General features: G+C 36.6%; 1 protein-coding gene across 1 annotated transcript; it reads left to right on the top strand.

Moving 5' to 3' along the window:
- Positions 1-1134: 1134 nt before the first annotated feature.
- LOC104095750 (protein CANDIDATE G-PROTEIN COUPLED RECEPTOR 2) lies at positions 1135-17182 on the top strand. Its single transcript, XM_009601944.4, has 6 exons — positions 1135-1627; positions 7317-7508; positions 15848-16001; positions 16089-16191; positions 16753-16834; positions 16991-17182. The coding sequence occupies exons 1-6, from the start codon at positions 1322-1324 to the stop codon at positions 17066-17068; spliced, it is 915 nt and encodes a 304-aa protein (XP_009600239.1). The 5' UTR covers positions 1135-1321; the 3' UTR covers positions 17069-17182.
- The last annotated feature ends 599 nt before the right edge of the window (positions 17183-17781 follow it).

Consider the following 17781-nt stretch of genomic DNA (forward strand, 5'->3'; position numbering starts at 1 on the left):
AAATCGTTCCAAATAGATGTCTCGTCAACTTTATAACAATAAAAGTAGCATTTAAAGTCGAGCAGCAACAACAACAATATCCTACATTTTGCATATATGTCAAGCACAATGATAATTTCTTTTTGTGCTAAATTTGAAAATGATTAGATTAGTAAAGTTGATGCAATGATCTTACCGCATGTCTCTAAAAAAAAGTAAATTGCTGACTGTCCTTATCATCTTCTAGAGCAGTTACATTGGATGTAAGTTGCCACAAAGAATTTACAGAGCCTTTTATGTCATTTATACGATTATTTATTCAAAGAGAATGATAAATGTATTGATAATATAAAATTATTCTATCATGAAAATGAACCTAGTGTGTTGGATTCTTATTAATTTCCTAAAAAATCTTTACGTTTTAAGATAAATGAAGAGTTATTAATTTGGTTAATGCTGGGAAGTCAAAAGGCTTAGATAGTGATAAATTATTCTTTCCAATTAATAATTTACCACAATCATTATTTATCATTTAATAGGATTCACAATTTAATAACCAACTTTATTTTCTGTGCATTTATGTGAAATGATTAATGACTATATTGGTGAAAACGAAATTGGCATATAAGAGGTTTAGAATAACTAATTATCAGGTGAAAAGCTCTTCCCATTAAGTTCACACGTAAGAATAATTTGAAAATGATCGATAGTTAATAAATTAATGAGAAGTAATTTTATTTGGATAATTTAAATGATATTGCACAAAGTACGTCTATAATTTTCTATAAAATTGTCTTCAATCCAAGATGAAAGCATATAAAATACAATGAATTAATTAAAATTTGCAGCGTCTTTAAAGCGTATACAATAACGGCTGAACGTATGGCAACCTGTTATTGTGATTATTTCTTTTATGAATGTTGTGAATTATTTATTACCGCAATATTAAGTATAAAACATCATTTAATGTGAGATTATTTTAATTTTAGGTAGAGAATAATTTGGTCATTCAATTTTTGAATGACATTTTAATAATTTAACTTTATCTAAAAGTGTTCATGCCGGTAACATACAAGTTGGGTTCGCACTCAACATTTCAAAATGACTAATGAGTAAATTATAATTTAATATACGTTATAATTTCAATTATGAAGTGGCAGACATATGAGTGCTTACGTGGCAGCCAACTAGAAAATAACATACACATGATAAGTTGAAATTTCTTTTTTATTTTATATTTTAAAACGGAGCATAGAAAGAGTCCAAATTATAATTTCTACCTAAACATGACCTCTATCTCATCTGATAATCGCACGGATCAGCTAAAGGTTAGGGCTTTTTGATGATTGATGGAAAAATGAGATCTGTGGAATCCATAGTGGCGGAGCTACCACCGTCTTCTTCCGCAGGAGCGGTGGTCGGAGCAGGAGGCGGCGGTAGTTGGTTGTACGGTTGGCTAGTAGAGTGTCACGGTTTATGGCATAATGTATTGATGATAGTGTCTTCAGCACTATTTGTTGTATACTTGGCTTCCCAAGCCAAGAGAAGCTTCTCGAAAGTTTCCAATGGCAGATCGCATGTAGTCACTGCTCTATATGCCATTCTCTGGCTCGTTAGCTTCTTCAATTTGGCTTGGTCCTCTCTTCAGGTACCTTTTTCTTTTGTGCGGTTTGTATGTTCAATTAAGCGGTTAAGTATGTAATTTATTAAATTTTTGGTTTTGAGATATGTACTTCCTGGAATAATGTTTGTACATGGTGAAATTATTGTTTTTAATTGCTTGAGTCTAGTAAACGATTACAAAATGGAACCTTTGTTTCTAGCTACAATTAGTTTCCTGTCAGTTGTTTCTGGCTATGATTAGAAAATGATTGTCCAAAAACACGTGATTAGTTCTTTCGGAAATGTGGCAATGATCATCTTTGCTATGCTAATTGTCAGAGAATAATATTTCTGTTAAGAAACTTAGCTCAAAGTCACAATATAAAACAAGAGATATAGAGAGAAAGAGAGGAGAGATTCTTATTTCATCCATGTATTCAAGTGTCTACAATGTGATGCCCAAACCCTCATTTATAGGATGATATTTAGGTAATACAAAGGGATTCCATGGACATGGTATTAGCTATTGAGATCATGGGGGAAGATCGAGGTTATGGAGGCGTGGGAGTTACAATTATAATGGTAAGAAGTAGTGGGAGGTTAATGGAGAAGAGTAGCGAGAGTAACTTCTTTAGGAGTTATAGACAACCACTACATAATATAATATTTCATAACACTCCCCCTTGGATGTCTATAGATAATGTGCCTCGTTAAAACCTTACTACGCAAAAATCTCGTGGGAAAAATCTTAATGAAGGAAAAAGAGTACACATATCTTGTAATACACATTGTTTGTTGCCTCGTTAAAAACCTTGTCAGGAAAATCCAGTGAGATAAAACCTTAGCTAAGGAAAAAGAGTGCATCGCGTATCTTACTCCCCTGATGAAAACATCACTTTACTTTTCGGAAATGACTTTACTTTTCGGAAATGACGCATTCCAATGTCGTATATCAGCTTCTCAAATGTTGAAATTGGAGATGATTTATTGAACAGATCCACCAAATTATCAATTAAATAAATTTGTTAAACATCTATATCACCAATGTGTCGAAGATCATGTCTAAAAAGAATTTGCTTTGTTTTGTCGCCTTCAATATATCCTTCTTCCAATTGAGATAAACAAGCAGCATTATCTTCAATATTATTGAAATCTTCTTTTTCAAAGAAAAATAACACATTTGTTGTGTGTTGAGTCACTTGCTTTATAAGTTGCTTGGCATGACCTGAATTAATAATTGACAGCCTCTGTAGAATATCATAATATGATAATACCCTCACATGCAAATAGGTTGCTTAAAGAACGAACTTCAGCCCTGCATTTGCACGACATCAACAAAACCTTGGCAATATTTGTTAGAATAAACAAATCTATATCAAAGATTCTTTTTGCAATATAACACTAATCCTTTTGCAATCATTTATCTGTCCGAATTCCATGATAGATTTGAGCTAAAGATCCTCATCAATATTAATAATATTGAGCGCTACATTATATCAACAATATCGTCGACGTTCATTTTATATCGGTTCCATCGTTACCCAATATAGACATAACTTAATGAGATCTCCTTATCTCATTATTTTCAGGTACCTGAGCCTCTCCCATGAGGTCTTTTGACGTGTGTTATGTTGTAGTGCTCTTCTAGAGCACTTGCCTCCTTATTATGACCATCGCGATCATTTGCTCCTCTCCTTCTTCAAGGTATCTTTGGAACCGATTAGTCTATTACGCTTCATGTGGGCCATAGACTTGTCCATCATGAATTAAATTCTATCCGGAGTATTAGCAGTTGAAATATGACATTTAGCTTTGGGTCAGCAGATGTGTCTGGCAATATTTTGCAAATGAATTATCACTTGAACTTCAAGTTCATATTTTCTTGTACGAGGATCTAGATGTACTCATAATAATTCATTTCATGTATTATTTTCAACTGCCCATTTTCTCCCCCTAATGTTGGCATCACTAACACATATTCCTAACCTTATTTTGGGACACATCTTTGTGCATTGTGGTGGAACAATTAAATGATATAACACATCCATATTTCTAGATGAAAATTATTTGGTTCCTGACCCTGTACCAATTGTGATATGGAGAATTTATCATAACTTATTGGCTAGATGCATATAAGTGGTGCTGTATATTAAATAATACACCGCATACCAAATTTCTTTTTGGGAGTTTTGTTCTCATAACCAATGGTTTAGCTATAATCGGAGGCATACAATTTCTGCTAAACCAACTTGGATTTAAACCAGCATTATCAAGATAAATCATCATAATTTACATTCTGGAATTGTGATCTAATAATTTGAGCAAGCAACCTTGCAAAATCCAGACTGCAAGTTGATAACAAACGCACATGTGACCATACAATGGATGTATGTATTAAAATCATATAATAGTAAACGGTCCCCATAGCAGGTGACTGGGCCCATATATATATCACCTTTTATTCGTTCCAAAAATCAAGGGATTCACTCCCAACCTTAGCTGGTATATCATGAGAATAAGCAGCACAAGGGAATTCTTGAAAAATCTTCTATTTCTTCAATACATGCCAATGTGAATTCTCAATCAATCTTCGCATCATAATTGATCCGGGATGGCCAACCAGTCATGCCAACTAATATTTATTTCAGTAAACCTCTAGTTTATTTGTGGCATGTGATTCCAGCATCATGCTTATACTTGTGTAGTACAGATAGAAGAAAAATCGGGTAACCTTTCATATTTACCCGGTATGATTATAGTAATATTAAGATATTCAATCTTCCTTTCATTTATAGTCTCAATATGCCAACCACTTTGGCTAATATCTTTGAAACTCAAAAAGTTTCTTTTGAGACTTACGACAACACCAATGTCATAAATAATTTTATTTATTGGCTAGTATCAAATTCGCTCTTACGGAGCTCTCAATAATTTTGTACTATAAAATCTTTTATAACACCATCTAAGTGGTGAATTTTTCCTCCACAGAAATTATATTATCAGTGTCACGGTCAAAATCATTATAGACAAGACTTGTTTCTTGCTTTACTTTTGCCTTTAATAATATTTGATAAGGCCTGGCAAAATATATCTGTCGTACCATAAGTACGCGACCGAATACATATTCATGTAATCACACATTAAAATTATAATCTTTCTCAAACCTCCCTTAGAGGTGAGTTGTGGTATTTATCTAACCATGCATGAACACGCTTTTGTTCATAATGTTTTATCACATATATATTTCCACATTCTCTTCTAGGAATGAGTCTGCATTTACAATATTTATCACAAGTCACATTTTCAAGGAATAGACCATAATCATTTGAATGTGCCTCATAGTTACAGGCCACATTGATACACATTTCCTTCATCTTTGAAGGCTTAGTTTGAGAACCCTTATTGTTCTCCTTTTTACAATTACTATAATGATGATTGTTATTATTTTGATCTTTGGCACGCCAACGTTCATTGGTCAACCACTTGTCTTCGTTTAGACTTATTATGCATCGCTATCACATTCACTTCAAGAATGGAGCAAATCAAGTGGGACAAACTTCATGCTTTTTCATGAAAAATACATTATTTTCATAAGTCATCATTATATCATCAATATGGTGCATTGGGACTCAAACCCAATGCCTTACCCATATAAAGGCATGTTATGCCATAATATATTGGGACTCAGACCCAACGTCTTATCATCATAGTGCATCAAGACTTTAACTCGATGTCTTACTCTCATGGTGTGTTGGGACTTGTGTCCATTGTCTTGCCCTTAACTAATGGCATAATAAGCCAAAGCATGTTAGATCTCACCCTTAAGCCATAATCATTATCGCAGAAAATAACTAAGTTAGAAATAATAAATACAAGTACTATGACTTGCTTATTTTTCGCTCCACCGAATTGTATTTAATAATGATAACTGACAAAATGTTTGAAAGTATTTTTTACAAGCAAATTAAGTCAGTTAGCATGCATAAAATCAATCAAAAGTTTGTTAAAAGAAAAACTGATCACTTGTATTATGCATACAATTGTAGAAACTAACAAAATTATATTCATCAAGCATGAACAAAATTGAAAGCTTTGCAAAGTTTGGCTTGATATAACTGAGGGTTCAAAAGAATTATCTTTTCATGAAATAATATAAATATCTAAGTATGTATATATATGTTCAACCCATTAGCAACTTAATTATGCTAACCCAATATTTCTATAAAGCTTACAAGTGATTTTAATTCCAACAAGTAATATGGTACACCAACATATTCATGTGACATAAGTATTATAAATTAGTAAGTCACTCTACCAGATTGAAACTATTTTGCTCAAATCTATTTGGCATGTTAATTTCATAGAAACTCACGGAGAGAGAGTAATTATTACATGCTCATTTGCTGAATCAAATCTGACATATAGAGGTATGAGTGCACCACGAAGAATATAAAGATTATACCTCCCTGGATCTCTAGAGAAAGAAAGGTTTACCGCAATACTATCAAGAGAATACATGTACCATGTTGGTGTAGCAATTGTCTAGTACATACTACACCGTCGTGGAAAAACTTGTCCATCCCTGCTATGTACTGTGTGGTTCCAGTTTGCCATTTAAAAAGTAAAAGTATTCTTTTCGTGAACATCCCATAAATCACTTGCGAGAAATGAAATTCAACTTTAGTAAAATTGGAGAAGTCGTGAGAAGTCGTGTTGATAACGTGTTAAAAAACTTAGCTCAAAGTAACAATATAAAACAAGGAAAAACAAGAGACATAGAGAGAAAGAGAGGAGAGATTCTTATTTCATTCATGTATTCAAGTGTCTACAATGTGATGTCCAAACTCTCTATTTATAGGATGATATTTAGGTAATACAAAGGGATTCCATGAACATGGTATTAACTATTGAGATCATGGGGGAAGATCATGGAGGAGGTTATGGAGGTGTGAGAGTTACAATCATAATGATAAGAAGTAGTGGGAGGTTAATGGAGAAGAGTAGTGAGAGTAACTTCTTTAGGAGTTATAGACATCCACTACATAATATAATATTTCATGACAATTACAGATTTTTGATGCACTTATTTATGGTAGCCTCTTCTATCAGAATGTCTGTTCCTGCTTCCTTTAACGTGGAAAGATACAACTCTAATAGTGGTGTTTCCTGTGGAATGATAAGACAAAACAAAGAAACAACAAGCAGAAGGCTAGTAATTTTGCATATGGGGTCATGTAGAATAATTTTACTACAAAAGACGTTATATTGATGGCTGTTATCGTCCAATCTCTGTTTCCAGCATGGGCTACAAATGGTTTTGAAAGCAATTCTATACATTATTATCCCAAAGAAAACCTGAGAAATGAGAACTGACTGGATGCTGGTGCTGTCTATGATGTCTTTTTATATTTAGTATGACAACTTTTTGAGTTTTTTTTGGTCCTTAATGTATTATATGCTTCTCTTAATGGGCTTGACCGTGTAAGAGAGCTTCTTTTTTCCTTTCTCAAGTTGCTATCAAAGGCAACATATGGTTAAAAACATGAGTTCTTTTGGTTCTCGTGAAGAGGAAATCTCCATTTTAATACAATATCTATCATTTTCGATTTTGTATTGATGCTTCTGGGTGTCTGATGTGCAGTGGTCGTTACACATTTGCCTAAAGATCTACCTGTAATTAAGCTAAATTGATTTATCTGTCTATCATTCTCTTCTTTAACCTGTTTTTCCCACAGGCTTGGGAGTGTGCTCCAGCAAAACAATTTGTGTGGAGTGTCCTCTCCTTGTTCACGACATCTGGCATGCTATTTCTTGAAGTAAGCTTGATAGCCTTTCTACTTCAAGGGAACCATGCTAGTGGACGTGAGGCTTTAACACAGACCTTTCTTATCTCAACACTTGCAGTTGGTTTAGACATGTTTCTCAAGGTATGATCTTGTTCTGTTTAATCCCTGAACTTTTGCTTCTTTGTTGCCTATTGTTGCAGTTACCATGTCCATGCAATAGCTTAAGGTTAAGTTCGTCGGCTCAGAGGCACATATATGGTATTTCTACTAGGATAATGTAAGAAGTAGAAAAAGAGAATTGGATGTTCAATTTTTATCATGTAATAAGGAAAAAGTATGTGTCCAGTGTGGGAAAATAGAAAAGTTGCAGGGAAAGGGAAGAGGGGACGCGGAAATTGATGTGTCCAGTGTGAGGATATAGGAAAACTGCAGGGAGAGGGAAGAGGGGACATGGAAAGCACGATGAATGAGAGTATACTCGTCTAAGAAAAATCGGTGCCATGGTAAATTGACAATAGCAGCAGACAAATATGTAATCTATTTAGGGTTACTCTTCTCAGTTGAATGCCTTATTTTAACTTTGTTTTTCATTTGTTAATTTGTTAAACCTTTGAAATGTATAAGTTAATTTCTTTTTTATTTCCTTCACTTCTTTTTGTTTTTCTTCAGTAAATTGAAGTTGGAAGCTATACTTTCTCTCTTGTAAAGAATAAGCTTAGAGATTTAAAAAGCTTGATGAAAATAACATCCTATGGCTCAATATTGAATGTCTAACTGTCCTTATTAGACTGTATTTGAAAATGTCCACTTCAGTGAAGGAAAATCGTGGAACTTATATAACAGAAAAGGTTATGGACTGAGTTGTCACTTATCAGTACAACTTATTCTCTTCTCTAGTCCTTAAAGTAAGTGAGTAACTTGTGGATCTCCTTTTCCCCTTGTTAAGAAGGATGGTCTAGTTGCAGGATAGTGGTTGTGCCGGAGTTGATTATGCATGTACAGTCTGAGTTATAGGGAGTCCAAGATGCAATTTACATTCGAAGATAGTCATAAGAGGATTAAAGAAAAAAATCACTCAATCATGAAATACGAGATATAACTTAAGGATTATTGTATCTAGGAAAAAATTATAAGAAGCATATCATTATATTTCTCATCATGTTTTTTTTAATAGGTAAAGTGGTGTATTATAGCACAAAATTAGAATCCTGGCACAAAGCTAGTGCCTGGTTAATTACAAAGCTCAAAACCCTTCTGTACAAAGACAAAACAAAAGGAAGGTTTCCACCAGAATAAGCTCCTATTCCTGTAGAGAATCTATGAACTCTAACATACTATGTTCATCTTTAACAACTTTTAAGTTACACTAAAAAGCCAAAAGCCATAAGCACTTGAATTTAATCTCCGGAACAGTCTGTTTTCCCTTCGAAGCATCTAGCATTTCTTTCCTTCCATATAACCCAACACACACAACTTGGCACTGTCTTCCATACTTTTCTCACCGATTTCTTCAATCCTTCAACCCCCAGCTTGTCAAAAAAACCTTCACGGTGAATGGCATTACAAAATGAACTTTAAATAGGTTGAAAAAAGGGCCCAAATCTGCCTTGTCACGGGGCATTGTAAGAAAAAGATGGCTGCTGTTCTCCTCTGCGCTGTTGCACAAAAAACATCTACTGTCAATATCGAAACCTCTTCTTTGTAGGTTGGTTTGAGTGAGACAGGCATCCTGTGAGACTAGCCACAAAAAAACAGCTGACTTTATAGAGCGCCTACGCCTTCCATAACTGCTTCCAAGGCCAAACTGCGTTGTCGTCCCCTTCATGTTCTTTATGCATTTGTTGGAAATGCCATGAAACTTCAAAACAAGATATTCAATTTGAGGATGGTGTATATATTAGAGAGAACACACAGAATCATAAATAAGAAACATATATTCATCCTTTCCTACACTTGATCTTAGCCAAATGGCTGTGAAAGGCATTCATCCTTTATTATTATTTGCATGATAATATACGTTGTTATCTTCAAACTTTACACCTATATTCGTCAGCAGATGCAATGTCGTGGATTATAATGTGTCCAAGTAAAACTCTTCCCTTCTCTGGAAAAATCTACGTAGCTTTACTCGTTAGAGGGCAAGATGGGTTTCTCTAGATCCTAAATTCTAATGAATTTGGGATTAAAAAAATGAACCTACTACATGGAGTGCTTGAAGGAATGAAAAGCGTTTTCACGTTTGTGTATATTTGGCTCACAAAGAGTTCCCGGTAGTTACTTAGTTGAAAAGAATTAATAGATCCTCGCACATAACGAGTTTGAAGGCTCTAATAAAAAAAGGCATCTATCTCCATTTAAGAACTTGTGAAGACAGAAGCAATTCTTTACAGAACATCAAGATGAAGTGTTTACTTTTGTTTTATTTCTGGTGTAAAGAAAGCTGTGTAGAGGAGGCAGGATCTCTAGTAGACCTGATAGGTGCACTGTAATCTTAGGTTGACATAGCTGGTTTTTGTTTTCCTTGTAAATATGGCTTGGCAGGAGGCAGAATCTCTAGTAGACCTGATAGGTGCACTGTAATCTTAGGTTGACATAGCTAGTTTTTGTTTTCCTTGTAAATATGGTTTGGCACTGCCCTAGTGTTGTTTTATTTATTAATATACATGTTACCATTATAAAAAAAAAATGTGTTGAAGGTGTGTTATCATCTCATCTAAATGTTTTAGCTGTTTGAGAGGAGATTTTTTTTTTTTGGTTTGTAATTATGTCTTAACACCTTTTTTTTTTCCGGGCCAAGCATGTGGAGATACATTTTTCTTTATGATTGGTGGCGGCGAGATTTGAAACTGTGCGAAATATGACACGGGAAAATTATATTATTGATGTAGTGACAATGAGTCTTATATATATAATACATGTTCTACTCCTACTACATATGGGATTAGGGCTAGTAACATGTAACTATTTTACTACCAAACTAACACTCCCCCTCAAGCCGGTGCATATAAATCATATGTACCGAGCTTGTTACATATATAACTAATACGAGGACCAGTGAGATATTTGGTGAAAATATCAGCAAACTGATCATTCGACTTCACAAATTTTGTAGCAATATCTCCCGAGAGTATCTTTTCTCTGACGAAGTGACAATCAATCTCAATGTGTTTAGTCCTCTCATGGAACACCGGATTTGATGCATTACGAAGGGCAGCTTGATTATCGCACACAAGTTCTATCTGGCTGATTTCACCAAATTTCAACTCTTTGAGCAATTGTTTGATCCAAATTAGCTCACATATTGCCATAGCCATTGCTCGATATTCTGCTTCTACACTAGACCGAACAACTACATTCTGTTTCTTGCTCTTCTAAGACACCAAATTGCCTCATACTAAAACACAATATCTAGACGTAGAACGTCTATCAGAAGGTGATCTTGCCCAATCAGCATCTGAGTATCCAACGATCTGCTCATGGCCTCGATCCTCAAACAATAAACCTTTGCCTGGAGCCGATTTTATATACCGAAGAATGCAGACAACTGCATTCCAATGACTATCACAGGGTGAATCCATAAACTGACTTATAACGCTCACAGGAAAGGAAATGTCAGATCTAGTCACTGTGAGATAATTTAATTTACCAACCAGCCGCCTATATCTTGCAAGATCGCTAAGCGGCTTCCCCTGTCCTGGTAAAAGTTTAGAATTCGGATCCATCGGAGTGTCAATCAGTCTACAACCTATCATTCATGTCTCCTCAAGAATGTCTAAGGCATACTTCCCCTGTGAGATCACAATACCTGAGCTAGACTGAGCTCAATACCCAGAAAATACTTTAGTCTGCCTAGATCCTTAGTCTGAAAGTGTTGAAAGAGATGTTACTTCAATTTAGTAATACCATCCTGATCATTGCCGGTCAGCATAGACCACCAGACAAATACAGAGACTTGAAGCAGAATGCCGATAAAACACAGAGTGATCAACTTCACTACGAGCCATGCCAAACTCCTAGATAATTGTACTGAACTTACTAAACCATGCTCGAGGAGACTGCTTTAGACCATAAAGTGACCGGCGCAAGCGACATACAAGGCCACGAGACTCCCCCCTGAGCAACAAACTCAGGTGGTTGCTTCATATAAACTTCATCCTCAAGGTCACCGTGTAGAAAAGCATTCTTAATGTCCAGCTGATAGAGAGGCCAATGACGAACAACAGTCATGGATAGAAAAAGACGGATTGATGCTATCTTAGCCACGGGAGAGAATGTATCATTGTAATCGAGCCCAAATATCTTAGTATATCCCTTGGCAACAAGACGGGCCTTAAGTCGATCAACCTTGACTGCATACACCCAATGACAACCAACAATAGATTTACCTGAAGGAAGAGTAACGATTTCCCAAGTACCACTCGTATGTAAAGCAGACATCCCGTCAATCATAGCATGTCGCCATCCTGGATGAAACAATGCTTCACCTGTAGACTTAGGGATGGAAACATAGGACAAAGAAGATATAAAAGCATAATGGGGTGATGACAGACGATGATAACTTAAATCGACATAATGGGGATTAAGATTTAGTGTGGTCGGTATACCTTTCCGAAGTGCAATCGGTGTACTAGGAAGAGACAAGTTCGCAGTAGGAGCAGGGTCAGGTGCAGGACGTGAATCAGCTAGGCCTGATGCTGGGCGCGGATGGCGATGATAAGTCAAGAGTGGTGTTCCTGTGGCTGGGGATCTAGGAGGAGCCACACTAGACTCCTCAACGGTTGGAATGGGTAAGACTTCTGTGGCGGAAGGTGAAGAAGGAGCTATAGTAAACTCTTCAAAGGTCGGTATAGGTAAGACCTCAGATATATCAAGGTAGTCAGAAGAGGTAAAGAAAGGTTAGACTCAAAAAATGTGACGTCCGCTGACATAAGGTACCTCGAAGATCAGGTGAATAACAACAATATCCCTTCTGAACACGAGAATAACCAAGGAAGACACACTTGAGAACACGATGAGCTAACTTATCTTTCCCTGGGGCTAAGTTATGAACGAAACAAGTGCTCCACGAAACAAGTGCTCCCAAAAACATGAGGGGGAAGAGAGTATAAGGGTGACTGGGGAAACAATACTGAATACGGAATCTGATTCTGGATCGGAGATGAAGGCATCCGATTAATCAAATAACAAGTTGTGAGAACTGCATCACCCCAAAAACGCAACGGAACAAGAGATTCAATGAGAAGTGTGCGAGCAGTGTCAATGAGGTGCCTATTCTTTCTCTCTGCAACCTCATTTTGTTGAGGGGTATAAGGACAAGAGGTTTGATGAATAATTCGTTGAGAAGTCATAAATTGCTGAAATTGAGAGGATAAATATTCTAAGGCATTATCACTGCGAAAAGTGAGAATAGAAACACCAAATTGATTTTTGATTTCAGCACAAAAATTCTGGAATATAGAAAACAACTCAGAACAATCTTTCATTAAGAAAAACCAAGTACATCTTGAATAATCATCAATGAAACTAACAAAATAACGAAATCCCAAGGTTGAACTGACTTTACTAAAATAGACTCTGCATGACTCTCAATATTACGAGGAAAGGAGACTCGGGTATGTTTTCCGAGTTGACACGACTCACAATCTAATGTAGATAAACTAGATAAACTAGGCACTATCTTCTAAAGCTTGGATAAACTTGGATGTCCTAAATGTTTGTGAATTAGGTACGAAAGATCTGTAACTAGACATGCCTTACAGGGATTGAGTGAGTTAAGGTAGTAAAGGCCTTTTGATTCAAGTCCTGTGCCAATCGTCTGTCCCGTACTGCGATCCTGCATAATAAAAAAATCATCAATAAAATATATACCACAATGGAGGGCACGAGTCAAATGACTAACAAATGCAAGACTAAAAGGACAGCCAGGGACATAAAACGGAATCTAGAGTGACAAAGGATAAAGGATTAGCTTGTTCAACTCCTTTTTGCTTTAGTTTGAAACCCATTGGCTAAAGTAACGGTGGGAAGAGACTGTGGAATACACAATATTTGACAAAAGTGATTTATTACCAGAGATATGATCAGAAGCGCCTGAGTCCACGACCCATGGTCCAACTGGGAAACACAAGAAAAGAATTACCAGCAACAAAAGTATCAGTCTGAGCAATTAAGGCTACTTGTGGAGATGTCTGTTTACATGCTCGGTACTGAAGAAGTTCATTATATTCCCCTTCAGATAAAGAAAATCCCGGGTTACCTGTAGTCTCGGTTTGAGCAACATAAGCATTTTTGGGTGGTCGACCATGTAAAGAATAGCACACCAAGTTTATGACAATAAGAACACTTAGGTCTAGATCTTCCAAAACGACCTCCCCCTCTCTATTCTCCATAGATTGAGATGCCCGATTTACCACTGTTTGGATGCGAGAATAGAGGAGTCAAGTGTCTTTGATGAGATCACTGGGTGACTTGGTGCTGCAGCAAGGCGAAGTAATCGAGAGAATAATTCATCAACTGTAGGGACAGTCAGTGTTGTCAAAGGCGCGCTTAAGCCCTGAACTGAGGCTCAAAACATGTTGAGCGCTTCGCCTCGCTTTGCGAGCGCTTCAGTGCCGCATCAAGGTTCTAAGGCATACTTTTCCTTGCCAATGAGTGTGATCCTGAAAAGGCGACACTAAGCAATTGATATTTCACTTTGTCGTAATTTGTTTTCAATTTCTTTGTCCATATATTTGTTATTTATGCTTATAATTATTGGTATTGGATTACATATACAAATTTTTACGTTTTCTCCAGTTGCGCATTTTTCCATTAAAGTCCACGCTTTATTTCCGCTTTGCGCTTAAAGCCACAATAGACCTTTTAGAGCTTTTTTGCGCTTTTCGCCTTTAATAACACTGGGGACAGTCGGACTAACCAAAATCTGGTCACGTACTGAATCAAGGTCATTAGGAAGTCCAGCGAGCGTAAGAACTAGAAACATCTTCTGTCGTTGCTCTTGTTGCTTTTCAATACTAGCAGAAACTGGCATCAGCTTCTCAAATTCTTCCATGACTGCTTGTACTTGTCCCAAGTAAGTAGACATATCCGATTCCTGTTTCTTCAAGTTTGTCATTTGCGATATCACATCATAAAAACGAGATATATCATTAGTGTATAAAGTACGAGCTTTTTCCCAAACTAAATAACATGCCTGGAGTGGGCGAAACAAAGTCATCAATTTGGAATCAATAGATCGCCACAAGATACTACATAACTGCGCATCAATCTTTTCCCACTGTGCTTTGGCCTTTTCAGCTCCCTCACTAGCCTGTTTGGTTAAGTGATCTTGAACACCTTGACCTTTACACCATAACTCAACAGACGAGGCCCAAGATAAATAATTTGAACTCCCAAGTAGGGGTTCAGAAGTAATCATCAAGACTGAATTTCCAACTCCACTGTTTTTGGAACCAAAAGCATCAAGTCCGAGAGATATGGTTGGATTGAAGAGAGTGTAGCAAAAAATATCAGCAAATAACAGAAGAAATGTGGGTACTTCTGCCAGAAAAATACTGTAGCTGTCGGAAAACTACTGTAGTTGCTGGGAAATTTTCAAAGTGTTCGGCATCAAAAAATAAAAGCACGGGTAGGCTCGGAATTACAAGTAAGTCCGATTGTTCTGAAGAAGGATTTTCAAAAAGTGGCCGGAAAGGGCTCCACGCGCCGGCGCGCGGAGTATATCTCGCCGGAAAATTTTTTCTCCGGGAGGCGCATGGCAGCGCGTGAGAGGCCGTCTACCGGAGGTGTTTGTTGGGGTTTGGTCGCCGGGGTTGGGGGACCTTGTGGTTGTGTTGGTTTTTGCACAACACCGATGAAAATTGGTTTTTACGGAAAACAGCCCTAAAAGGTCGCCGGAATTGAAGCACAACCACTGTTTCGGCTGGGTTTTCCTTCCCGGATGTTTTCTCACTGCCGCTCTGATACCATGTGAGAAATATGACACGGAAAAATTATATTATTGATGTATTGACGATGATACAATGAGTCCTATATATATAATACATGTTCCACTCCTACTACATATGAGATTAGGGTTATTTACATGTAACTATTTAACTACCAAACTAACAAAAACCAGGATTTTTATCGCTTTCACACCATGCTAAAGTGTGTGAGCGCCTCATATGAAAGCTTAAGTTGATAAAGAGGAGTCATTCTTATTATTATTAATTATAAATATGTCGAAACAGCACTTTTCCTTTAAAGAAAGAAGAGGCATCTGGCACAAATTGAGTTTGAAAGTCAGAAGTTTCAGTAGCTTGTGCTGGTTATATCTTCTATGATGCTTCTTGTGTGCCTCATGAGGATCAGGATTCATGTCAGCATTCAGCACCTCTGTGATGCTTCTTGTGTGCCTCATCTGTGCTAAGAGTAGTACACCCTTTTCTTGTGAATTATATTATACTAGAGGTATTGATGCATGCTATTCATTCTTCCAGGGGATCTACCTATTTGGATTTGGTATTCAGTTGTTTGATGTTAGCACCAATGGCTCGCAATGGGCCTTATGGGTTGTCCACAAGCTGCTGCTAACCGGAGTATATGGCCTCATCTTTTTTATGTATCGATCTAGATGGAGAGAAAGGTTGCCAGGTGAGTTTCACCTTATGAATTTATGTTGGGTTTTCTATGAGCTGACATAATTGCATCCTTACTATTAATATCTTTCTGTCATTGCAGCAAGACCTGCATTCCAGAAGTATATTTCCATCATGTTTTGCTTAAATGCGACTGCTTTGCTTGCATGTGCACTTGCAGCACATGGGGCTGGATTTGGATTATGGTATGCCATCTTTAGTGAATTCACTTGATAATCTTTGTCATTTGATGTTTCTTTGTTCTCTAATGTGATTAAAAAGGACATTCATTTTTCGTAAAAATTACTTGAGGGCAATCGTTATCATATTGGAACCAATGTAGGATGAGTTCAGAGGTTGGGGATATTACCTGCAATTTGCCAAGTGCAACTAAACTTGGGGGCAAAGATTTTTTTTAAAAAAAAAAAAAAAATGGTGTAGCTTTTAAGCTCCTTCGCTGCATCTTTAATGTAACTCAGGGAACGGTATGACAAGAAATGTGATTTACAACCAGAAAAAAAAAGTTTGTAAAAAAAATTGTAAGTGGAGAAATCCATTTTTTCTCGTTGCTGTCTCGTCCAAAAGGTTATATTCAACTTACGTAAACCTAGTTTTATGCATGAAGCAGCTGTAACTTGAACAAATTGCACTGTCGTTTTCATGCTATAATAATAACGATCTTGCAATCAGAAGTTGGTTAAAACCACTAAATGGTTTATGCTTAAGTTACTTTTAGCTTACAGAGTGATCCTCACTTTGCATCACAGGTTGTACAATATCACGGTCATCTGTTACCATGCCATGTACCTTCCTCTTCTTTATGTTACTTTTCTCGCGGACTTTTTCCAGGTATCGTCAATTCATTTATTCATCCTCGCTGGTTTCCGATCTTTATGTCCTTGACCTGCAAAGCGCAAACAGAACTCTTAAACAAATATATCCAAAATCTTTCTACATAGAGATATTTGTAAAAGCTTACCTGCTTTGTCTAAATCATGCGTGCAGGAGGATGACTTGCATCTGGAGAATGTATACTACTCAGAAATGAAAGATGCTGGCTTCTTTGATGTCGATTGGGAGTAATTCAGCAAGTACTTCTGAATAATGAGGTGAATTTGGTGTTGTAAATGTGTAAATATGTATTAGTAACATTTTAGAAAATTCAGAAAATCAAAAATTAATTTTCCTTCAAGTTAAGTAACTTCGCAAGGATTCTACCACTATTCGCTCTATGCTAAATATTCTAGAGCAAAAAGATATAACACATGCATACGTGGAAGAAGTTCCTAAAGTGATGATGATTGATGCCAACACTTTTGTAGAATGATGTTCATTGTTTATTTCGATATTAAGACTAACACCCAAAATTTTTGGAAAGAATAAAAAATTCATTAGCACTTGCATCATATTTTTTTTGACAAGAGTATTTTTTTGGACAAGAGTGGGTTGCTCTAGTGGTAAGCACCCTTCACTTCCAACCAAGAGGTTCTGAGTTTGAGTCACCCCAAGAACAAGGTGGGGAGTTCTTGGAGGGAAGGAGCCGAGGGTCTATCTGAAACAGCCTCTCTACCCCAAGGTAGGGGTAAGGTCTGCGTATTATACTGGGTGGTGGTTGTTGTTGCAGCATATTTTTATATCTTGAAATGGATTATGTGCTGTGATCTCTCAATACTATTTTATCTGTTTTGGATTGTGCATAGATAGATTTGTTAGATCATAGATGATAACAATGGGACCGTGTATTTACACTTTTGCAAGCTAGTTCATTTTTACGTCCTTTCTTCACGCAAATCATG

Source organism: Nicotiana tomentosiformis, chromosome 1 (assembly GCF_000390325.3).
Source record: "Nicotiana tomentosiformis chromosome 1, ASM39032v3, whole genome shotgun sequence".
In the NCBI taxonomy this organism is placed as follows: domain Eukaryota; kingdom Viridiplantae; phylum Streptophyta; class Magnoliopsida; order Solanales; family Solanaceae; genus Nicotiana; species Nicotiana tomentosiformis.